General features: G+C 40.0%; 2 protein-coding genes across 7 annotated transcripts in view; both read right to left on the bottom strand.

Annotated features, from left to right (window-relative positions):
* DCUN1D4 (defective in cullin neddylation 1 domain containing 4) overlaps positions 1–10,013 on the bottom strand; it is a 40,919-nt gene extending 30,906 nt beyond the window's left edge. For 3 of the 6 annotated variants that reach the window (XM_050895828.1, XM_050895830.1, XM_050895832.1), the window contains exons 1-2: positions 9,977–10,013; positions 168–238 (exon numbers count right to left, since the gene is read on the bottom strand). In XM_050895828.1, the coding sequence (XP_050751785.1) occupies positions 168–238; positions 9,977–10,001 (96 nt within the window). In that variant the 5' untranslated portion in view covers positions 10,002–10,013. Of the gene's footprint in view, positions 1–167; positions 239–1,723; positions 1,775–2,704; positions 2,781–9,976 lie in introns of those variants that run through there. The other 3 variants (XM_050895829.1, XM_050895836.1, XM_050895835.1) reach the window with 3 other exon arrangements.
* A 7,251-nt stretch (positions 10,014–17,264) lies between these two features.
* The window catches only part of CWH43 (cell wall biogenesis 43 C-terminal homolog), a 29,480-nt gene continuing 21,964 nt past the window's right edge, over positions 17,265–24,780 (bottom strand). Inside the window, exons 12-16 of the mRNA XM_050896182.1 lie at positions 23,728–23,877; positions 21,327–21,471; positions 20,604–20,665; positions 19,383–19,538; positions 17,265–17,850 (exon numbers count right to left, since the gene is read on the bottom strand). Of these exons, the coding sequence (XP_050752139.1) occupies positions 17,763–17,850; positions 19,383–19,538; positions 20,604–20,665; positions 21,327–21,471; positions 23,728–23,877 (601 nt within the window). The 3' untranslated portion in view covers positions 17,265–17,762. The remainder of the gene's footprint in view (positions 17,851–19,382; positions 19,539–20,603; positions 20,666–21,326; positions 21,472–23,727; positions 23,878–24,780) is intronic.

Genomic DNA, 24,780 nt, shown 5'->3' with positions numbered 1-24,780 from the left:
ACCTTTTACTAATACTGCTTCTCTCTTAACGGATTCAAAACCAACAGCCTCTCATACATAGAGGCAGTCATAGTTTTTAAAAGTGTAATCACTTAATGATTTCAATCACGAAACATTCTGGACTAAAGCCCTAGCTATTCTGCTGAGAGAAAATGGCAAGTCATTACCAGCCTATTGAGGGTGTGGTAAATCTTGTGAATATTTGCCAGTGTTGATAGGTGAGAATTCAGTTGAAAATCTAGAGGGGGGGAAGAGAAAAAAAAAGTTTTAAACTCTCTGGTTTCCAGCTGTAGCAACCGAGATCTTCATATGTTCTGGTCGTTCAATAAAATCATCACACAACTATAAAATAAAAGCCATCTCAACACTTTTTCAGCATCAACATTTTCAACACCAAGTGGAATCAGTAAGTGAAATCTGCAAAAGATATCCTACATATGCATTTTTCTTAAGGCATGGATGACCCTTTAAATTGGGAACCATTATAATTTCCATGCTACTGAGTCCTTCTGTTCCATCTATTCCAAAACCAATTTAAGTACCATGTCACATTCCAAAATCATTACTAAAAATGCTAGGTTTTTACAAAGATAATTTTATTAATAGACACGTACTTGCCTTTACACTAATCTCCTTGCAAAACTAAGTGACTGGAATACACTTACGCAGTTGAAACATGACTTTTGTATAACGAACCAAAGGTCACAATACAGCAGCTGTTAAGACCAGAGCCAATAAAACCGAAAATAAAATATTCTGACACTTCATGAAAGAAGCCATAGCATAGATGTTAACTTTGCTTCCATGCTCCAAAAATAAAACACTTGAGTTTGCATCAGTTGCAAAAAAGTGACAAACTAATTTTTCTCTACTATTTTAAATCCCCTATTTTTGCTAGAAATGTGTCAAGAACAAAACTGGAAAATACGTAATTTACAAAAAAGATCAACTCTGATCCAGCCAGAGGGCATGCAAACCAACAAGAATCTCAGAAGCTGGACACAGACCAGCTGACATGGATCAAAGACAGCCAACTACTATACAATGTTTCCATTTAAACTAAAAGTAAATTAGCTACCCCACTAGAACTCTAATTAAATAAGAGACATGTACTATATGACAAGCAAAGTATTTCAAGCAAAATTCTTCCGTACATGAAAAGCTGTACGTGCCTAGTGTCACCACCCAGTTAATGCATTAAAGCATTTCTACTGTGAGACATTTAATTTGGCTTTGCCCAGCAGCTGATACAAGATGCAAGTAAGGTCAAAGACATAATTCCCACATTTCCATCCCTAGCCTTTCAAACAAATGCTCTCAAAATACACTTAAGATGACCCAGAATCTAAGGGTAAACAAAAGTCATCATTAAATATCAGATCCCCAAGTCAGTGAACCATACTGGTATGAAGTTAAAAAGTGGATCTGAAGGAACTGCCTGCTGTAAGTGTACTTGTTACACACATCGTTATGGAATTCTCTTGTCACGGTGAATAAAAAAAAAAAAATAAAAATCAAAAGATACCTTTAGGTATCATACATTTCATTTATTATGTTAGCTAGAGAGTATCATTTCACTAATTGCTACCTATTTCTTAATGTATTGTCCCCAATCCACCACCACAGCAATACAATTTCTGTAAGTCAGAAGTGCCAAAGGTGGACCTTCCAACTTTAGATATACTTATCTATATGAAGTCAAAGACAATCCAGATCTTCTTACCAAGATACGACAGGAAGATCTTGCATCTTGAACAGGGTGCTACATTTTTTCCTGCATTAAGTGCTCAATAAAGTTCCATTTTTGCTAGTCAAACAATACTAAGTAGAACCATTCTGCAAAAAACACAACCCTGAGTCTTTTAGTCAACCTTCAATTCAATATAAAGGAATTTTTTAAAAAAGGGGGGGACACACACATAAAAGCCATTCTGAGAAGGGTAAGATGTATTTTGTTAACTGCCAGACCAGACTAAGCTTTCTGGAATATGAATTTTAAAATTTCCCTTGTTGCTCAGCCTAAAATCTACAAAGAACATGAGTCTTTAGAGAAACCAGTTATATCTGGAGGTAACAAGCTGAGCACACTAAGCAAATATTTTATTCTAAACTAATATTAAACAATAATTTTTAGATGGTACTCTTAAAAACAACAGAAAAAGTACTTTAAAATTAGGATTAGATATAATAGGTATCGCCTTTGAAATAAAACATTTCTAGGCACTTCAAAACACATCATTCATACCAGTATGTTTCACATATCCACTGGAAATATCCTTACAATTTTAAGCTGTTACTTCAAAAATAGGTTACATAATTATGATGTACTTAGAGGGGTTACACAAATATATTTTACAGCTCTTATACAACAAGCATCACACCTTAGTTCCACAAAAACTAGTTTATCCATATGAGTACGGAGGACCAGAGTCCAAAGTTTTCTCTCTTCCACAGGGAAAGCTTGCAAAATAGGGATATTATCCAAAACCGAAAACAGGCTTCTTTTACAGTAACTGTTATAAAAGCAAACAGGAGCAGCAGCCAACGAATTAGGGAAGTTAAATCACAGCTCAGGTCACCTTCTGAACTGGTCAGTGTTTGCTACATCTATATTGCAAGGAAGATACACAAAGTATTCTATGCCACTGTAAAGGCATATTTTGAAAAAAATGTTTTTGAAGAAACAGAATCCAAAAAATAATACCTCCCATGCTCAAATAACACCATCTTGAAAATTAGCAAAGGGACAATGGCGTAGTCAACATGACAAGCAAGTGATTCAACAGCTGGCTGCAATTGTATGCTTCAGGAACACGCTCTCTCCCCTCCACCTCCTGAACTTCCACACGTGCTTATGCAGCCTCCGAGCTGTGCCTGCCTGAGCCCCTTGGTCAGCCCACTACTCCAGGAATCTTATCTGCAAAAAATATAAACAAACCAACCCTGCCAGCTCAGTGGTCTGAATCAGATCACCAAGGAGATATAACACCAGATAAGCAGTTAGAGCAAGAATCAGGAAAGGTCCTCCCAAGTGGAGGACCAAAATAGTCTCTTGTGGCAGCAGCAATGTGTTAAATCAAATCAACTGTCCATCCAAGCCCCATTATGAGAAGAGTGACACATCTCATGACGCTACACACTCAACAGCTGGTTGTATGAGCTCTACATGAAGAAAGCCGTCATGTGTGAAGCTATTTTTCACCTGAATACAGGAGTTTCAAAGCACATGAATTAGTCTTAAAATATTTTGGTTTTTTTCCTGCAGAAAAAAATACATTATAGCAAAGTACCACCGTTTATTGACCTGGGATCAGAACAAGGAAACCCGCTTGCTTCGTGAATACTGAAAAGAGATGTGCTGGAATGTTTGCTAAGACTTTAAGGGGTGTATGTCACACAAGCATACGTGTTTTGCTGATTAAATTACTTTTCATGCACATGTTAGCTTATCTTTAGCAAGGATTGAAGCAACCGAAATTCCAAATGATATTAAATACTTTGCAATAATTCAGAATGTAACGGCTAAAGAGAAAAAACATAAATCTGAGTAAAATAATTGCGAATCCAGAAAGGAAAGAAATGCCAGAGACAAGCTAATACCATGGAATTTAAACCTTGTCCGCAGTTTATCATTAACACTTAATGTTAAGTGTTAAAGTCTGGGTTAGTCAATTAGTCACAATCATATACAATTTAGAAGTAAAAAGCAAACAGTTTAAAAATAACTCTCAAAATATTATAGATCAAGGTTTACACTATGGACTTTACAGTTATGGAGAGGCAAAAGAAACAACATCTAGCTGGGCTTGCTTCCATTACAAACTAGACAAAAATTGTTCTATATCCCCTCATTAAGACAAACATACGAAATACAATGAACAAACAAAAAATTCAACACATCTTAAATATAAGCAAATGATACAGGTGAACTGAACTTGAATACTCTACTTTCCTATCTGAAATGAAAAAACTTTAAAGGTCAAGTCCAATTTTTTATTAGAGGGAACGATGTGTTGCCAAACTATTCAAATGAAACCACAAATGAATACCTGGGGGGGGGGGAGGCGGGGGGAAGAATATTTCTGCCTATGTGCCTACTCACACACATACACGTACCTGCCTGAACAAAAACTTTAACTTAGTTCCTGCTGTCAAAATTATCACTTTAAAGCTTGGACAAAACATAGCTACAGGGTACACTACAATCGACCAAAAACCCAGTAAAAAAAATAACAACAGTACTAAACCAGATCAGCAGCTGACTCCAAATTTCCTTTAAAAGCTTCTAGATTATTTTTCTGAGCAAACAGAAAATCTATACAAAATCTCACAGTAACAGTAGGTCTAAAAATATTTATCCTAGACAGACATGCCATATAAATGCTACAGATACAAAGCTATATTAAAAATTCAGTATGGAAGTAGTCATAGTAGTAATTTTTATTACTGCTAAGATATATCTGACTCAGTACAAATATTGTGGGTAATTTTCTGTAACCTTCTCAGAAAAAAAATTAGATAGAAAACACATACTAGGCAGACTCATTCCTGAAAATTAAAATGGAATGTTTATGCTTTTACTTTTACTTAATTGGTTTGCTTGGTTTCAAATAATAGAACTGGAGAAAACTTGTAGTAGTACTGGAAATAATAGTTCAAAGTACTGTCCTCTTAATTAGTTTTAAATAAACTTTACTTATCAAAAAGAGAATAATTTAATCTTCTATGAACTACACAACTTCATGCTCTGTAGTCTACTTACAGAATTATCCTAACAGTAAGACAATTTATATTGATTAATGAACTTAGAAGTTCAGATCTGAAACCTACATTTGGGGAAATCCTTCAATACTTATGTTCAGGAAGCAGAATTTCTATATTCATTACTAAATGCAGAAAACAAAAGAAAAATGTGCATCAGTTTTATTTTCATTCACACAAAAACATCACAACATACCTAAAAACTGAGATTCCCAAACTGCAGTACAGAGCAGCTAGGAGCTGACTCTGCATTCCTGTCAAAGACAGGATTAAGAATTCATTTCCAATGTGTCCGTAGCTGAATCCGCACAGGCAGTGACACCCTTTAGCAGGGGCAGCCTGCAGAAGAGACCTCTCTCCCAGTCTGTGATGCAAGAGCAAGCATGCGGGCAAGGGGAGGCAGAGAAGAACAGGCTTGAAAAGCAGTGTCTCCCTTGATTTGGTGGGGTTGAACACAGGGCATGATTCAGAAAGTAAGGAAAATAGAAGTGAATTCCAGCCTGGGCAGTAACGACATGCAATTAAATGGAAAGAGAAGTGGGATGATCCATCCTAGCTTGAGGAGCAACCCTAGCCATTAGAGCTAAAGACATGGTGCTGCAGGACATTTCTCCTGCACGCATGCATACAGTGCCGCACCAAGCTCAGAGTTACTGCTGATGCCAGCAGTATCCAAACCCACGGTTGCAAATTTGTGTCCATTTTCCAAACACAACGGCCTAAAATGTTCTGAAGCAAAACACAGAGTGATCTAAGCTATTAAAAAAAAAAAAAACTACAAAAAAACCCCAAACAACAAAATGTGGTTGAAATGACAACACACTAAAAAACACTTACCATTTTAAGGTAAACATTCACATTCAACTCTAACATTTGGCATTACCACATGTAATCAGTCACTCACTTTATCAGCAACAAAATATTTTAAAATTACTGCATGCTACATAGATAGGGAAAAGCATTAATCTTTTTTTCCCCCATAGGAACAAATCCTTATTCTACCTAGGTATTTAAAAAGTACCCTGATCTGAAGGCTTGTTTACAAAGAGAGCTACTGCAGTTTAAAGTTCATTGAGAATTTTAGAGTAATTTAAGCAGTGCAAAAGTTGTGTAACATACTTTAGTTTGAATGTGTTTCCATTTACCTTAAATTGACTCTAAACAAATAAGAGCTACGCTAACATATAGGATAAAAAACCCTGCACACTGGCTCATGGGGGTTTTTAGGGTTTGTTTTGTTGGGGGGGGGGGGGGGGGGGGTTGGTTGAGTGTTTTGGTTTTTATAGAGAAGACCTAACACTAAGTGTATTTCTGGTGCAAAACGTCTGTTTCTGTTGCTGCAAATACCACTTGTGTACCTCCTATATGTAGTTGATAAGCATTCCTAATGGAGATTCTTGCCAGAATATAATACAGCTGGAGTGACCAGCCACAGCTTGAAAAGAATGAGTAAAAACAGTGGATAATTAGAGCTAATTTAAATCTATTTCTAAATCATGTATTACCAAATCAAATAGCATTTCAGTGATTCCACATTACTCGGACTGTGAACAGACATTCTTTCAGTCTACAATTCAAGAACATAGGAAATTGAGCTACAAAGCATTTAATACAGAACCAATTTTACACCCATTTGATGCAAAGTGTTCATCCAGTCTAACTCTTACTCTACCATCAAATTAATTCAAAAAAGTGTCAGTGAGTTAGTTTTTTATCATCGGCTGCTGTGGCCTGAGAGTTGTTTGCCAGCACTACTCTTAACTTCATGCCAGATGAGGTGTCATCTGTCATCCTACAAAGGGCATAAAGCTAATAAAAACTTTGTATCTTGTGCGCTAGCTAATTCAGCAGAAATGCAACCCTGTCAAGTGCGCACTACTAAGGTATCCAGCACCATGCAGATCTGATATACATCACGATGGATCTGCAACAGCCTAGGAACAGCTATGCCAGTCCAAAGCATTACTGCCCCAGCTGTTTGCTTCTTCCTCTCTGCCAAAAGTTACAGACCCCACAGTTCTGCCAGCAGCACAGCTCATGGGTGCATTCCCTAATCCACTTGAGGCAAAAATCAGCCATGTCAGTTTAGACAATTTAAGTAAGTGGCAAGAGCTAACCCAGATACATTTGACTGAGTGGATTAGAGAGTGCTCCTACAAACCACTTTACCAGTAAAGCAAGGGAAGCAGTAATCTACAGCTAATGGGCAGTAATGAGCAGCTGCAGTAGACACAGTCCCACAGTCTGCAGCCACACATCTGCATCAAGTGACACAGAAGCATGTGTCACACCAGCTGGTTCCCGAGGGCAAGCTAAAGCCTTGTAGCTCTAACAACAATATATATATATATTTATATATATACACAGCTATATATATATACACACACAACTATATATATATAGAAAACACTGAGCAAACTGGTAGTTACTTCTGTCTCTTTATGAGCCAAAAGTAGAAATTCTGTTTAACCTCAGACCTATGATTTTACATAAAACAACTTAATTGGACAGCATAAGAAAAATGCTGGCACATTTAAAATAAGAGTTCTGCTTGAAGCCCTTGTTAGTAGCCTTACTTATTGTAGAAGAAATAACCACACTATTAAATGCTCTAGTATTTAAATTGGATACAAGAGTTGTACGTTTTCACGGGATGTACTGTACTTCCTAGTGCAATGCTTTTTGGCAAGCACAGGACAGACAAATTAAGCAAGTTTTCCTCTTCTGCTTGAAGACACAAACAAAACTAGGAAATAATGCTTTGAAAAAGCCCAAAGTCTTTGTTTTCAGTATCTCCAAAGTAAGGGGGAAAAAAGGTAAAGAAAATTTAGGATTAATAATCCACTTAAAGGTAGCACAAAAACTACTTAGACAAAAATAAATTTAAATCAAGTGCTGCAATTACACAAATGAAATGAGAGGAAGACTGCTTACCTGCCTAACTCAACTTATTGCATGGCCTTGCAGAGAGAAGACATTTCCAATTATAGTTATTGGAGTTGCAAGAAACTTTTAAGCAAACATTTGCAACAGAAAAAAGGAAAGTTGATGCTTCTCATATAATGTGAAAAGTGTGTAGTCAGTCTCAGAAAGTAAAACTGAGACTGAGCAAAAATGCATTAATGGAGTTTATATCATAAGAACAGGTAAGAATCTAAACAAGGATCAAAAAGAAAACTCAAAAGAAATGTTCAGTCAAGAAACAATCATAAGCCAACTTCTATATGTGTAAAGATATGCTATGAACACTTCTTGTTTCAAGCACTTAAATCAATGAGGAAAAAAACCCAGCTACTACAAAGCCACAGATAATGAAGTTAGTTAATTTAGGAAAGCATTCCTATTTAAAATAACACATATACAAGGCCATGAACTGCCAAAAAAAAAAAAAAAAGAAAAAAAAAAAGAGTATTGAAGTGGAAGATTCAATCATTCCAAGGGACATTTTTAAAGAGAACCCAGTAACAGCTGAAGGCTGAGAAACAGTACTCTTCTTGTTTTCTGCAGAGAAATTAAAAAAAAAAAAAAAATCACTACATAGTCTTAACATCCTACATGAGGGAGCACTGGAATATTTGTAACTGTAGCTTACATGTGTATAATGAAGACCTGCACCTTTTTTTGGACAGGGCACATGACAAAAGACATTAAACAGAAAGCATTTTCTAGAATAATTATCCTTCCATTTCCAACATGAGGCAGTTATTTGTGCTTTAATGGCAGCCTTAACCACCAAGATATAATGATCCCTAAATATAAAGGTAAAATAAACCAGAACCACTAAAGAAATTATATAACCTTATGAGTTATAGGCTGCCCCTGCCCAATCTCCCATTTTGAGAAACACAGGAGGATTCAAGAAAATCCAGGCCTTATGCAGCATTTCTTTCCATAATTGCTTTCAGGACTTTGTCCAAAAATCAGACCATCGTTCATTAACGTATGATCAAAGCTTCAATTTTCATTATCTTTCCCATAAGCAAGTTCTGCAGTAATAAAGTGTCCCAGAGCTGCAACTCCCTGCACAGTGAGAACATGTTCTTGGGAGATTTCACAGGAACCGGGAATATCGTTCTGCCAAGACAGCTTCGTGCCCGGGATGACAGCATCACCTCTCCTGCGGACAGGGATGGAGCCTATTCCTGAACCCCACAGTTACCCCACAGCCACGCGGGTGTGTAATCTCCCCCCACGCCAGGCAACCTGCCTACAGCATACGGTCCCGCCTGCTCGGAAAGCCGAGCCAGAAACTATATTGCAGAGACAAAGCCCTCCCTACGCTCCTCCAAAACAGGCGGCGTGATCCCCCCGTACTCCCCCCTGCCCCGAAGCCAAACGGCCTTGCCCCAGGCCGCCTCCTGCCCGGCGGCGAGGGCAGGGCGCAGCGGGTCCCCGGCCCTCCCGGGGGCTCCGCGCCGGCCGCGGGGTACCGGGCTGCAACTCGCACCCCCGCGCGGGGGCAGGGGCAGGCTGCCGCGCCGCCGCAGTGCCTGCTGGGAGTTGTAGTCCCCCACCCCCCCTTCCGCCAACAGGCCCGCCGCGCGGGGCAGCCGCAGGAGAGACTCCACCTCCCACAATGCGCCGCGGCCCCCATTCCCCTTCACAGCCCGTTTCTCCTGCACCGGCCCGGCGGAATCCGCTAAATTAACCGCCGCCCACCTCCCCCCGCACACACACCGCTCCCACGTAGCGAAGCCGCCGGGCGGCTCTGCAGCCCGCGCCCGCCCTCCCCTCGGCAGCCCCGGCTCCCTCGCAGCCAGCCACGAGGGCCGGCCGCGGCCTCACCCGCTCGCAAGCCGGGTCGGGGAAACTGCGTCACACCCTCCGAGCGCCCCCAGCCCCCTCCGGTGCTGCTCCCCTCACCCGCCCCGCCCCCGCCCCCGCACGGGCCGCCCCCGCCCAACCCCGGCCCCTCCCGCCCCCCCCCCCGAGGGAGCCCGCCGAGGGCTGCGGGGCACTGGCCGTCCCCACGGGGCCCCCGCCCCCAGGTACGCACACCGCCTCTCTCCCCGCCGGTTCCGCACCCGCAGACCTGACGCCCTCCCCCGTCACCGGGAGCCCCGGCGGCGCGTTCGGCCGAGCCTCCTCGGTGAGGGGCAGGAGAAGCCGCCCCCGCCCGGGCGGCAGCGCCCGCCGGCGGAAAGACCAGGCTGGTGGCGCCGGGCGCCGCCGGTGGGCGGGCGGGAGCGCGCGGCCCGGCTCCGCCGCTACTCACTGACAGCGGCGGCATCCGAGTGCATTTTCGTGCAGCGCACACACTGCCCTGCCCGGCCCGGCTCCCTCTGCCCCTCTCCCAATCACAGAGCCCAAGCACGGACGCCTCCCGCCCCGCCCACCGGCGGCACCCATTGGCTTGGGCTGCCTTGAGAGGCCGCACGTCCTGCTCTCCTACTGCATGAGGCTCCTGCCATTCTCCCTCTGCCGCCCCGGCACCGCCTTCCCCGCCCGCTCCTGACCTCCTATTGGGCTCAAGGCCGAGCCGACCCCGCCCCCCTTCACTCTGACTGGGCTTTGCCGGTGCCAGTTTTTCCTGGCCTTGAAAGCGCGTGCAAAGAACAGCACTTTGTGTCACCCGTGGCTCTGATTGGCTACGGAGGCCAAGGGCCGCGCCCACGCCCTGATGCGATTGGGTAAGCGAGGCAGAGGGCGGGGCCGCCGAGGCTGACCCGCCCCGCAGAGGGCCGCCGGCGGGCGGGGAGTGCCTTGCTGCCCGGGGCTGAGAGGCGGCGGGCCGGTCCCTCGGCCGCAGCCGCCCTGGCTGCCCGCCTGCCCCCTCCCGCAGCCTGCCGACCGTTACACGGCGCGGGCACCGGCGGCAGCGCGCTCTCCCCATCTCAGCCCCAAGGGCGCTCCGACGGCAGCCCGAGGGCCTGAGGGGACGATAGGCTGCCTCGGCCTCAGGGCCGCCTCCTCGGTCCCCCGCTGTCGGGACAAGACCAGGCCTCTCTATGCCCGAAGGCTCGCAAGCCTCGTACCTGCCCTACTCGGATAAACGAGTGCTTGCACACGTACGTAATGCGTGCCCCGGGGCAGCTGGTGCCGTGTCGTCACGGCTGGAGCAGGTAGCTGGTGCTTGGGAAGGAAGCGTTCTGGACTACAACACCCTCCCTCTGCTCTGTGAACCCAACTTCAGTGTAGCCAAATCACCAACTAGTTCAGAAAGATTTGTTTCTCCCATCCCCCTCTTCCTAAGGAGAAAAATGGCAGTCTGCCAACACCAGCTGAACGCAGCAAAGTGTCAGGTCAGTGTTGCAGCAGCAGCAGCTGGGTAGTGGGCAGACATGGGGGCCAACGGCTGCTCCTTACAGGTAGATGAGACTAGCTCACTCCCCCTAGTTACTGTTCCTGCTCCTAGAAATCTAGCGCATGCACCCACCCTCCTTTCCCCGCCTTGCAGTACGGAGGGAAAGAGCTGCCCGTTCCTGAGCCGGAGGAGGAAGACACCTTGCAGGTCATTGCTGCTTAGCATGTGAGCTCAGCGCCTTGCGTCCTTTCAGGGATAACAGCCTTCCCTTGCCCTGCTCGGTGTTGAAATACAGATGAGAAGAGACTGCTACAGCACCACCCATGCACAATGGAGGATTATTAAGACAGAAATTACCCATAAAAAACTTCCTCTAAAAGGTTAAGTTAAAACAATGTCAAGGACTCAGAATTGAAGAAGTGCCAGATTTAAGGCAATTGTCCTTTTGGAGTAATGCATTAGCATACACTCCTGAACTAACTGATCACACACCTGGTTTGGGGTTTTTTATGACCCTTGCCTTATTCAATGAACCAGTCAGAATGTGCAAGTGCAGCCGATTTATTTTGCAAAGCAACATCTTATGTTTTCAGCTACCTGTTTTACAAAGATGGAGTCCATAAGAAAATGAATTCTCTTTTCAAAAGTCATGTACTAAGACCATGTCAGAGCAATGAAAGAAATTATTTGAAATTCTTACTTGTTCACTAACTCCTTGGAATTGTTTCTGTAGAACTTCCTGCCTCTATCCCTGACATTTTCCTATTTGCACCATCTTTTCTTTACCTTAGCAATTGTATATTTTACACTACCATCTTTAAAAAAAAAAATTATATCATAAAGCAGTACAAGCTAGGTTTCACTTCTCGAGTAGTTCCAACATCCCACATGCCAGACATTCACATCTGTGCGTGTCATCCCAAGCTCTTATACCCAATAGGGGCACCATTGAGTTGCGATTCATCTGATCTGTTCTAATTCTGGATTGAGAGGAACAATTCCTTTAGGGGTGCCAGTTTGTTCCCATTGACCATAAAAAGCACATAGACCACTAGTTCAGAATAAAAACGTGTTCAAAAAGAAATCTTCTTCCATGCCTTACATAGCTGTAAACTGATACAGATCTAAAGAAAGGTGGCACAGAAAAACCCTATCTGGTTGTATCTGAAGTCAGAAAGGTTTGTACATTTATATTAGTCTAAAATGAAAGATACTACTTGGCTTTGCAAATCTTTCCTTAAACTACAGCTTCCATAACTACTGCTATCTGTAAGCGTAAAGCAAATAATACTGTAGGTTGGACAAACAAAAGTTCAAAATATTTTTGAATAGTTGAATGCACAAGTATAATCCCTGACCCTTAAAAACTAGATCTGCAAAGAAATCCATAGGGAAACACAAAAGAGACTTTGTTTTCTGCTTCTGCCTGCTAAACAAGGGAATGTATGCTTCAGCCAGAAAAGGCCTGCCCCACGAGAACAAGGCCCATTACAACATGCACCTTCGTTCCAACCTCAAGAAGGTATAAATATCCCCTTTGTTACCACCAGTTGTAAACCACTATGCAAGTCTCCAGGCTGGCAGATGTTACAAAATCACGCCTGTATCTTCTTTCTGAAGCCTGAGTTTACAAAATGCAGAAATACTTCATTTTACGTAGAGCAGATCAATCAGGTCATGGTTGATCAAGCACTGTCTCAAGGACAGAGACAGTTTAAGCAGTTCCAGCATTAGCCTCTTAATCCTAGCCCTCCTGGCATCCTTTCTTTTGTGCCAGTGCAACCATTTGGACAGCTAGATAGCAAGGTAGATCAAAGAGCAAGACTGCCCCAGGCACCCCCAAAAAGCAAAACACCCCAAAACAAAACAACCTCAACACTTCTTTTGGGTTTGTTCATTTGTTTGTTTTCCCAGCCAGATGAATATCCTGATCTGGCTCACTACACATACGTGCAAATGCTCCCATCCACACACAGGAGAGGAATAATAAACCAGGAACTGGAGAGGGGCAGGAAATGCATCAGCCAGTTTACACACTGCTAGATCAAACTTAAAACTGCAGACTTTTTTTTTTTCTAAAGGAGAAAGACTGTCATTGTTTGCCTTTTTATGATTGTGTTGCTTTTTTTAATTGATAGCTAAAATGGCAACCACATAAAAAACCACCACAGACTGTGAAAAATACTGGCTAGCATGAGAAAGAGTACTCATTTACTTAGTTTTATCTTCTTCACTATCAGAAACATAGTGTAGAAGCGTCTTTGAGAAAGAGTATCCCCTCTGTTTCCAAAGGGTATCAGACTCCAAATTGCTAAAGCCACTGCATCTCTCAAATACCTTCATTCATCTTGCTTTGCTTAGAAACAAGCTTGAAAGTTAATTTTAGGCACCAGAATCACAAACCATTATGTGTTTTACAAGTCAGAGGGGGAAGAGAATTGTACTGAAAATAAAAATATTAGCAAAGCAGAATTCGCCAAACATTAACAAAGCAGATAAAGCAGCAACAACGCACAGTACAGGGCATTGTAAGAAAAGAAACAAATTGTCTACCAGAAGCCCAGCAATCACAGTTCTGAAGCATTTGTAGATATGAAAAAGTAACTGATACCCAAGTCAATACAAACAGCTTTACGTAATGCTTCTGAAAAAGATTTTTCACCCTCAGAGTTCAAATGAAACACCTCAACTGTGTGTTATTCTTGCACGGTATCAGCAGGACAGCACTGATCAGGGATAAAAGAGGACCTCAGGTGGCAGAAAGTAGCAGCTGCAGATGATATAACTGCTTTCAAACCACTCCTCGTTAAACAATTCAGCTCATTTTAGTTGTCCTGTCCCATGGACTCATACTATGCTCCTTGTTGAAGTAAAAAGGTTTGTTCTGTTACACTTGCTCCACAGACATATGACTTTGACCCCAAAGGTCCTTTTGTAACACCCTGCAAACAAATGTAATTTTACACACATGGGAAAAAATACGTTTCAGGGCTGCTGATAGCTCATATTTAAATCCTTAAATTGGATTTATGGTTTTTTTCAGCTTCAGTTTGAAATTTAAAAAAAAATTCTGCTTAATTCATAATTAGGAAGCTCTAAACAGCCAAGCTTAAAAGAGCAGTTCAGAATTTCTGCCTGAACCCTGGAGCTGCATCAAAACAACCAGCACCTTTGTCGGGGGCCACGAAGCTCCCTCACTGTCAGGAGAGGACCCTGAACATTTTGGGTGTTCTGTTTCAGGGAGACACGTGGGAGCTGGTCACCTGCACACTTAACCTGCACACAACTTGTTTCAGTAACATCAACTCCAGTTCAAAACCAAAGGGTGTGCCCAACTTTTGTTTAATAAGCTTGTAGCTGCGACACCCTTTTTGAAAATGGGAAATAACAATTCCAGGTCCTTCTTAGCCCAAGAGGTTTGAACTGCAGCTCCCAGGTTTCAGAGTGCTCTGTGACAACACCAGAGCCACTGCTCCTGAAGCTAAGCTCACAATACACATAGAAATGCCTGAGTCAAGGCCCCAAAGCAGGAATATATGTGAGAGGAGACTTCAGTCTCCACCCTGCTGAAGAATCCAGTACAATTACTCTCAGAAGTTGCTCTCTTACATGTTACCTAGAGTCCTTCTTGCTTATTCTGAGATACACACTGGTAGGCTCCTGATGTACTGCTGTCTCTTCCTGTATATTCCTAGAAATTTTAACTGACCTACACAGAATGTCAGAGAGGATGGAATTAGGAGTACAACAAAACATACATTATTTAGAAGTCATATATATATAATCTGGACCTTTTACCACCAGCAAAAGTTCAAACCTTCAGAAAATAATGTCTATTTTATACACTTTACCTTTTCATGCTATCTCTGAATGCATAAAGATATCCACAAACTTTTTCTTTCATAACATACTACCTTATGAAAGCTGAGATGAAGAGAGTATGATTAGAAAACAGCAAGATCAGTCACATGCCCCTGCAGCAGGACCTGTTCTAGCACATTTCTTTCATAGTTTGAAACATAGTGATTGCAACCGAGAGATGTACTGCGCATTTTTCTAAACCATTTAGATACAGGGGATTAGATCAGTGTGCAGATCCAAGGACAAATAAAGTGTAGTTTTACCTTCCCAATTCTAACCCATCTAACCAATTCTACCAGTAGTAGAAGCAGTATACAAACAGTTCATGGTCATAGTTTTTCTTAGTCATTCTGACAAAATAATGCAAGTGTCAACAAATACTTGCTACTCATTATATTTGCATACAGTGTTTTCTGATATTAGGCATTATGAGGTATGGATACACCAACATTAAATTACACAAGCTACTCAGAAGAAGAGAATATTCAAACTTTGGATTTTGTCAATGTCTATGTGAATATTTCTAATGAGGTGAACATTTCTAAATCCTCTGAAAATCCATTCAAGTATGCTCACAGACTTTGAAGATTACACACAGAGATGACATATAGTCTGATCTGTTATGCAAGTCATGCTTTGGTGTCTGACTTTTCGAAAAATACCCTGATTCTATTTTTTAATCGTTAAAAAAATCTGGGTTTTTCAAGCTTTTTATGTTTATGAGTATCATTTCCTGCATCTCACATGAATAAACTGCTCACATTACAAGGTATTTGCAAAGTCAGCCTGTGGAGAACGTTAAGTAATGTGGCAAGATGATAATATGTTTTGTACAGGCTCTGGAAAGGCAAACCCGTGGCTGGACGTGCGTCAGAGCTAGCATGAGAGCATGCTGCAAAGAAGTGAGGATACTCAGAGCTGCAGTGCAATGTTGGTGCCAGTGCCAGCTGCTGTTGCAGGCTGGGAGAAGGGAGAGACAGGGGCTACTGGTGTTTGCAGAAGAAAACTGCTGGAAGTGCAAGAAAGTCATTCCCATCACTCCGAAACCTAAATTATCCTGTCCTGCTGGAGAGTCACATAGAGAACAAGTTCAGAGGATTTCAAATCCTACCTAAAGGATATCTAAACTGGAATGTTTAATTAGACTTCCTTGGGCTTCTAAAGACACACACAGCACCTCTAGGTGAGAAGTAAAGTAGTTCAACAATGGCTGGTTAATTGTAACTAACAAAGTCAGGCTTTCTAATACCATCTGAGATGAAGTTGTGGTGCCTATGTGTTCCTCAAGTGCCTTTCAGATAGCCTCTGTCCACAAAGATCAGTGAAGTGTTTCACTCTCAGAAACACAGTCCTAAAAACAAGGGAGCAAAATGATGGGTGAACAGGATAAAGTGACAAGCTTGGTGATGGCAGCAGTTACCTGACTCCATAGAACAAGAAGCCCTGGATGAAGACACATCCTGTATTTGCTTACATAGAGAAACAATGAAATTGAGTATGCTCAAGCTGTTCTCAAAAGCACATGGTGGAGAATTAGAGGGAGAAAAAACCCACCCTCTTTCCTGCAACATGTCCTGTTCCTTTCAGTTACAGTATGTTTAGGTATTACTGGAAAGACACACAGTACTAAATACCAACATCACAAATGTGGTTTCCAAGTTGAGAGGGTCATTTAAATAAACCACCTAACATGTTTCTCACAAGCACAAAACTTCCTTTGGACAACACTGAAGATGTCCTCAATGTTTAAGGGAAGCTCTGCACATATATTGAAGGATCAGGAGTTAAATATAAAAGACATTACCAAGCGACCCCGAGAAAACACAATGTTTTACATTGTGTTACATGTGTATTACATAGTAGATAATTCACTGCCTAGGTGAAAAAAAAGCCCCACTTCCATTTAGTCCCACTAAAGTGTAGTGCTAGCAAAGGAACAATGCATTTTTTTGTTTTATTACAGTTCACTTTAAATAAAAATGACAATCAACTTTTCTCCCTTCTCAGAAACCTTGTCGTGTTGAGCATGTTTGTTTTTAATTCTTCTGCAGTGTGTTCACATTAGTGTCTCATAACAATAATTATTCAGAGGTACTTTACCCTTCCCTTTGTAAACGCATTGTAGTGTCTAATGTCCTGTTAAAAAAAGAAAGTCTGTAAAAGTCACCACCTTTTCTCCAATATTATGAACATCAATCATCTGCAAATTGTTCTAATAAAACTCATTTAAGAATAAAATGTGGAATAGCAGCAAATGTAAATACTGTTTCAGTAAGTAAAAAATGCACATGCTTCAAACACATAGTTACTGCATATCTCCCAATTAAAAAACACACTAGTCCGATTCCTCTTTTGAAAAACCTAAGGCCAAGCTTTTTATTGCAATAGCAGCAGGACTACAAAGTGCAGCATATATCAACAGATTACCTACACTACCACATTATTTTGCTTTGCCTCAGTCATCAAAAAAGTGTGGAAGTCAGCTGAAATTCCCTGCTCATGATTGTTCCAATGAGCTCCCAGGAGAGGAAAGGGGTCATATCTAGACCCTAAAGAAAAGGTAGATAGACACATTCAACTCTGAAACAGCACAATATAGGGTACCTTCAAAACAGTTGAAGAAGTTATCGCCAAAGCAAGTTCCCACCCTTGCTTTGCTGTGTACAAAGCAGGTATCTGGCCCAGGTAGATAGCAGTTTATCAAAATGCATGCGTCTTCCCTCTCTCACAGTGATGACAACTCATTAAAGAAAAGAGCCACCAACTATTACACAGACATTCACACTGTTATGCAGCATGGGAGTTGCTCATCCTTAATGTAGTCTTTTTGGCTGCCAATTCAGTTTCAAGCAACAAACCTTTCTTGTTGGTCCCAATGATATGTTATTGTCTCATTCTAATTTGTCTGTTTAAAATATTTAGGAGTGCTCATATGAAAGTGATGAATATGCTCATAATTATGTCCATCTTTATAAGATCCAAACCTAAGAAAAATATTCAACAAAGCAAAACCATTACAACATCATTTAACCCATGCAAATAAATCATACACTTACTACAGTATAATTTACACTTCTTCTGAATGTTCTAGATAGTTTATTTCAGAAACAGGCCACAACCCTACTTACATATAAATGATAATCTATGTATGCTCTCTAACTACAGGTCTTTGAGTATAATGGAGACATTTAATTACACTGATTGGATTAATGCCATAGGCACTCTATAAATGGAACTCCAGCTGACAAAGGTGAGTGGTGCATTTATCTAGTTAAATCCTATGCTTTTTAAGTTTTTTTTCTACTGACTTCAGTGGAGATATAATTTAACCCCCCATAGTATCCAAAGAGTCAACCCTATTGTTAATATTGCACATCTTACTTTTGAAAATTATGGTGAAAATTGTAATTTTCCATGCCATATTTAAGTCTGAAAGTTTTGACTACTGCCTATTACGGTAGATAGATTTGCAAAAGTAAAATGTAGTACTTTTTCAAAATATCAGTGCTAAATAACATTTAAGAGCAGTGCCACTGTATTTCAAAAGAACTATAGTTAATTGGAAAAAGTTAAACTTATTCCTAAAGGGTATAAATTTTCTGCTTATAGGCAGACATAAAAGAAATTAGGACAAGAAAAATATTTTGCGCTGAAATGAACTGAGAAAAATCTGAATGTGAATGCTAACTTTAGGCAAGTTTCATCATGTGGAAAAGACTGGGCAAACTCCTGCTTAGACAGGAAGCCAGTGACTGAGTGGTAAATAAAAAGTGAGTAAGCACAACTGTTAGGTGTATATAAGAAATTAATATATTCTGTATTATGCATGTTAGAAGCAGTAAATACAGCATTGCTGGAAATTTTCTCTCTGTGGCAACATCTATCTCAAACTTCATGACTCTTCCACTGATATTCAGTGTAGAATAAATACCTTTCTCCATATTTCTCTTCCTTATGCAATGCCAGTGGAAAAATGACAGCATTCTGGAAATAAATAACTTTTTATGTAAAAACCTAGCCCTTTTTTCTTCTTGACATATGTAACATACTGCCTCAGGCATTCTCCTTAATTTTTGCTCCAGTTATGTAGTATGTTTTAAAATGCTTATGCAAAGAGTATTTAACGTATATATTGTATTTTGTATTCTAAGTAACAGTATATTAAGACCCCGATCCTCAAAAGTGCTGAGAAACATGGGAGATCTCTCATCATCTATAAAATGAGTCACCGCACCACTTGGCAAACATCCCTATCAAACAATCTCAGAAATTAATCACCTGGGTGAAATAAGCATTACCTTCAATTTATGCTATGACACAGCAGACTGATTTTCTCAAGGCACATGCCAAGTCAGAAGAAAAAATGGAATTACAAATCAGAAGTTCTTGCCTCCTAATCTTCTGCTCAGTTTGGTACTGACCAGTGCCTCCCACTTTAGGAACAATTTTGTTCCTAGACCTCTTTTACAAGATGTCACATACATCATCCCCTTCATTTCTTATGAGATACACTGACCTGGGATTGAAATGGATGTCCTCAGGAACTTGGCTGGGATCAGTGACAATTCTGTCATTGTCAACATAGCTATCCAAGTGATCTGGAATCCTAAATTTGGCCATCTGGACTTCTGAATCACTTAAACCAGCATGAGATATGCGGGCATAGCCCAACCTATCAGATACAAAAAGAGTTAGTTTGAAGAAATAACTCAAGGCAATTTCACCACATTCTTAATTCATGTCTCTTTTTTCCCAGTTATTATTTAACTTATCAACGTAACTTCCCATTTCTGTGAATCTCACCTTCAAAAAACTTAAAGTGCTCTATAAACACGAGCATCATAACACAATGTCACAAGTAGAAAAACTGAGAAAGCATAAGTGTTTGACAATAAAAATAAGTTCTAGATCTAGAAACTTATTTTTAAAATTACAGTTTTAGAATATGCATACTGGTATAAGCTCACCAACTTTTTTCACTGAAGAGACTTTGAAATTCAAGAAAGCAACTCAAGCATCAATGGAATGAGTAATGAGAAAAATTAGATTGCAAATGGGGGTTTTGTTGCTTTTTTTTTTTTTTTTTCTCAATACTGTTACTTGAGACAGCTATCTAGTTTACTGGTTTTACTGCTGTGAACACTGCAGAATTTGCAGTTTATTCAGAATAAGCTGAATTCCATTCTGGTACATACATCACCACGAGAATGACTTACAAGCAATTTGGTATTAAAAGATATGGAGTGCATAGGTCCCAGCAGAGGAAAGTGCTTCAATATGGGCCGAAACCAGGACAACCGTTAAAGTTTCCACTGAACCCAGCATAAAGCTTGGCTGGATTAGATCAGCATTTTGCTTCAACAAACCCTACAATCATAGTTCAAAATTTGTATCTTCTGTGTCACATACAAATTAGGGCCTAGCCTTCACATTTTAGAATGAAGCTGCAAAGCCAGAGCTTTGGAAGAAAGTAGTTTTATGTTACCAAAGCAGATAAGATCTGAAGGCTTTTGACACAGAAGGATGAAATCTGTAATACTGTCTTTGTAAATTGTATTCAGAAATACACCAATTCATCCCAAGATCAATGTTTCACATTACTTCATGATATATCTAACTGTCCATACATAATTGTTTAGGGATATAAGACTCTTCCACAATTACCTAAAGAAGGGTGTAAAACTGATTGTCATAAAGATATTTAAAACCAATGAATAAATGATCCACTTTAACATACCTTATTACTCCGCGATACATAATATAGCTACACCATCTGTCATGATCTGTTCTGTCAATATCCTATGAGTGAAAGGGAAAAAAAAAGTCAAACAAATAAGGCAAGCTTTCCTTACAGGTAGGCTTTAAATCAGTAACAGAACCAATGTGTAAACCTGCTGCAGAAAAATGTTTTACCTAAAATATTGCAATAAGGTAGAAAGAAAAAAACCCACTGTTAGACACAGACAAATCAGGCAACTTTTTGACATCTCCTGACAGAAAAACCAAACTGCAGAACTCAGTTTTAAAACAAAAGAATCACAGAATTAGAGGTTGGAAGGTATGTCTGGAGGTCACCCACTCCCAACCCCATGCTCAAAGTAACTTCAAGCAGGTTGCTCAGGACCTTATGCAGCCAACTTTTGAATATCTCCAAGGATGGGAATTTCACAACTTCTCTGGGCCCCTGTTCTAATGCTTGGCAACCCTAACTGTGATTATTTTTTTTCTTCTACTATCTGACATTTCCCTTGTGGCAACGGCTGTCCATTGCCTCTTGTTCTTTCACTGTGTAACTCCACCTTCTCTATAACATGTCATGAGGTAGCTGAAGATTGTATTTGAAAATGTGCATGTATTTTCTTATACGTCTATTTCTAAGTTACCAATTTGAAATATTAAGCTGGATGTTTCAAATATATATTATCTCTAACTGCTAAAAGAAGCAGTATTTTTACATTACCTGCACATTTCCATTTTCTATTAATTCAGTATAATCTCTAGATCCAGGAGCTGAAGTGATGTATCCTAGAAATACAACTTGCTTAGAGCTAGTCTTCAATAGGTTTGAAACAGCTATAGCCTGGAGTTTTCTGTCCAAGTCCTCTCTGAAAGAAATGGAAAAGACTTTAACATATATACATTTTAGCTCAGAATCTTTGTGCTATAACATAGTAAACCACAAATGAATCTGGTACTTTTTTTTATTGCTCAGTATTAGAGAGTATGAAAGTTCACAGAAAGCTCACTGATTCAAAATGATCACTATGTTCGATAAAAGCCACATGGTCATGGTAGATGTAATTAGGGTTCTCTTTCTAACCATTATAGGAACAACTTTTTCTATTACTGTTTTGTTTTTAATACTGATCTCATCACTAGGAAATGTGAATGTAAGTGCTTTGGTTATCTGAGGCTTTGTCTCTGCCTGCACTTGAAATTTAATTGTGCTAGCACAGCGTGGTGCATAACAAAGAGCTCACATGCTAACAAAACTTTTATGATGGATGGATCATGGTAAATATAGTCTTAAAGTCTGGGTCACACAATTTATGAAATATAACTTAAGAGCTACGTCATCCCTTTAACACTACTTAACGACATTTGGCAGGTATTCTGCATCTCTTTAACAAGATTTACACAACAGTTCCAACATGACCAAAAGTGATAGCATAAGTGGAGCCTGGTAAAATACTGCATTGGATCCCATTCCCTGTCCTTGGATATGTCATAACATAATGTAAAGGCAGTTCTCTTTCTATGATTCTTCACATTAATAACTTTAAACAGATGTGTAAAGCATGTTCTCTTCTATATTTTGGTAGACTGGGCTAAATACCATTGAGACAGGGAGTTGATTTTGGAATCTGTAATCCCAAAAGACGACAAGAATTTAAATGCTGCTATGCTTTCTAAATAGCAGTACTTCTGACTGAAGGAAATGCAATAGGGAAGAAGAGCACACAGACAGGAGACAAAAAGCCCCAACCATTTAAATAGAAGCCTGACCTAGGTATATGTGAAGTTGCCTGCTCATCTAGCTGCTCTTTCCAGAATTACATCTCTCCAGAAGATGGGTTCTTTTAAATGACACAGGCATTGGTATATTCCCACATTTTAAAAACAGTCTTTAAAAAAATCCCTAGTTATCCAGTATTCCATAGTTTATGTCATCCTAAGCAGCAGATGAAAAAAGATGAAAAACAAGCAGCTGTGTGTGCCATTTAATTACAAATTCATTCACCTCAAAACACAATCTAATTTGCACTCATTTCCCATGTGTCTCCTCCTATTTTCTCCTTCATCTTTATCTCATCTCCCTGTGAGGGGGGAATACAGTGGTATTTTCTTCTACTTTGACAAACAGTTTCTCAGAGAGGCAAGTCTAATCACCTGTGTGAGGCAGAGAATGAAATTCCTTTCTAGAGTTCAAATTGGGAGTGGTTTCTGACAACTATACATGTTTAGTAAAATGGAAATCTACGAACAATTTGCATGCTGGGAGCACAACTTCTACACAGGGGAAGGAAATGGGGAAGCTCAGTATGGAATAATGAGAATTCCTACTGCTTTCTGAGCAGCTTCTTTGTGTATTATATTCTGCACCCAATCCATAAATTTGCCTCTCCATGAATTATAACAAACAAACAAAAAAAGTCTAAATCTTACTACATAACCACAGGCATACTAGATACTGCAGCTATAAAACAGAAAATACAGCTACATGCAGCATTACAAAACTATCCCTTATTAGTATTCATTACACACAAGTAATCAAGACATTGTTTTAAAGCAAAGAACTGAAATATATACCTTAACCTTCTCCATCACATATTTGAGTTATTGGTATAATTGTTCCTTTCAGAATCCCAAGATCAGATTTCATATTTCCAGTTTCATATAGTCAGAAGGACACTGAATGGAAATTTTTGTTGTTGTTTCAACACTGTCCTTTCTTGGAGGTTTCAGAATTGTTACTTTTTATTTTAATAAACATCAATTGTCCATTAATGCTATCTATCTGTAACTGTAACTCATTGTGCAGATCTATTCCACATGCAGAAAGTCAGAAGGATGCTATCCTGCACTGAGATGTATCTGCAGCCCTCTTGTTGTGATTTTGCAGAACTATATATCTCTAGTAACTCAGATATTAGGCTCAGTGACACATTTGTCCCTTTTAAAAAATGCTTCAAAATTTTAAACCAGTAGCTATGTCATAGTATTTCCTCCAATGTGCCTTGTTAGAACCAGTATTACAGCAGCAGATTTTAAAGGGTACGAAAGAAATCCCAGAAGTTCACAAATTACAATTATGTTACACAACTTTGCACAACATATGTAACAATAAATAAAATACACACTCTTCATTTCCAAAGTGGGCAACAACAAAATCAACCAGTTTCCCTGTGAAGTTGACAGTCATGGAGATGGCAGGTGCAATCTCTCCCTCTGGAGACGGAAGGAGGTGATGGGTAGATTTTACAATTGGGTACCTTGATAGCGCCATAATCCTACATAAGAAGAGGGAAATGGTTACATTTTGTAGTTCACAAGCATTACAAGTATGAACTAAGCAGATAAATGTGAGCAGAAGAGTAATGGTCAGTGAACTCAAACCATCAGACCAGAACACAAACCGTCTCTAGCAGATTTTTCTGAATTTAGAAGGTTTTCCTCTAAAATATTACTTAAGTACATGTCTAAAAATGTATTATCAAATTCATTCCTACACTAAGAAATACCATTCCATATATATGAATTCTTACACTGAGCCTTTCAAAATCTGCATCCTCAGACAAAACAGAAATTTACACTACCAGTAATTAAAACGTATTTTATTAGAAGTAGAAGCAGGTAGAAATACATCTTTAAAGCAGGAGATTTCTCATTCTTTCAGCTTCTGTTTGGAATCAACCTTAAAACATTTTGCATCAAGTTTTTCAAAATATTTCATGAAAATTTCAGAGAATGACTTTTCTGCCCCATTCTGCCTCACTTAAAGACACAGGTTCTGGAAGAGGAAAGTTACTAAATTCCCCTCACATATGGCAAAAATTAAATAGCCATTGCAACATCACTAAGAAGTTCCATCTGCCACAGAGATCTGCATATCCTCCTGAAAAAAAAGTCACATCATAAGCCACTATTTTCCAGAGGGCAAAGATATTCAAAGATATGCAACTGGTAGTTGGTCAAGCATTAAAGTAAAATCAGACACAAAAAATCTGGTCAAAAAGACACGCGCCTTTCTACGCCCATCTCCCACTACACAGCCCAAGCTGGATTTAATGAATTCAAAATTTCTAGGAACTCCAGGTGCAGTTACATTTTCCAACTGCTATCACATTTTTAAGTCTGAAATCTAAAGTTCTCATAGCCCAAAACAAAATAATGAGAAAAGGGAATCAGATATA

The sequence above is a fragment of the Gymnogyps californianus genome, chromosome 4 (genome assembly GCF_018139145.2).
Source record: "Gymnogyps californianus isolate 813 chromosome 4, ASM1813914v2, whole genome shotgun sequence".
Lineage (NCBI taxonomy): Eukaryota > Metazoa > Chordata > Aves > Accipitriformes > Cathartidae > Gymnogyps > Gymnogyps californianus.
This window is presented reverse-complemented; position numbering and strand designations above follow the sequence as displayed.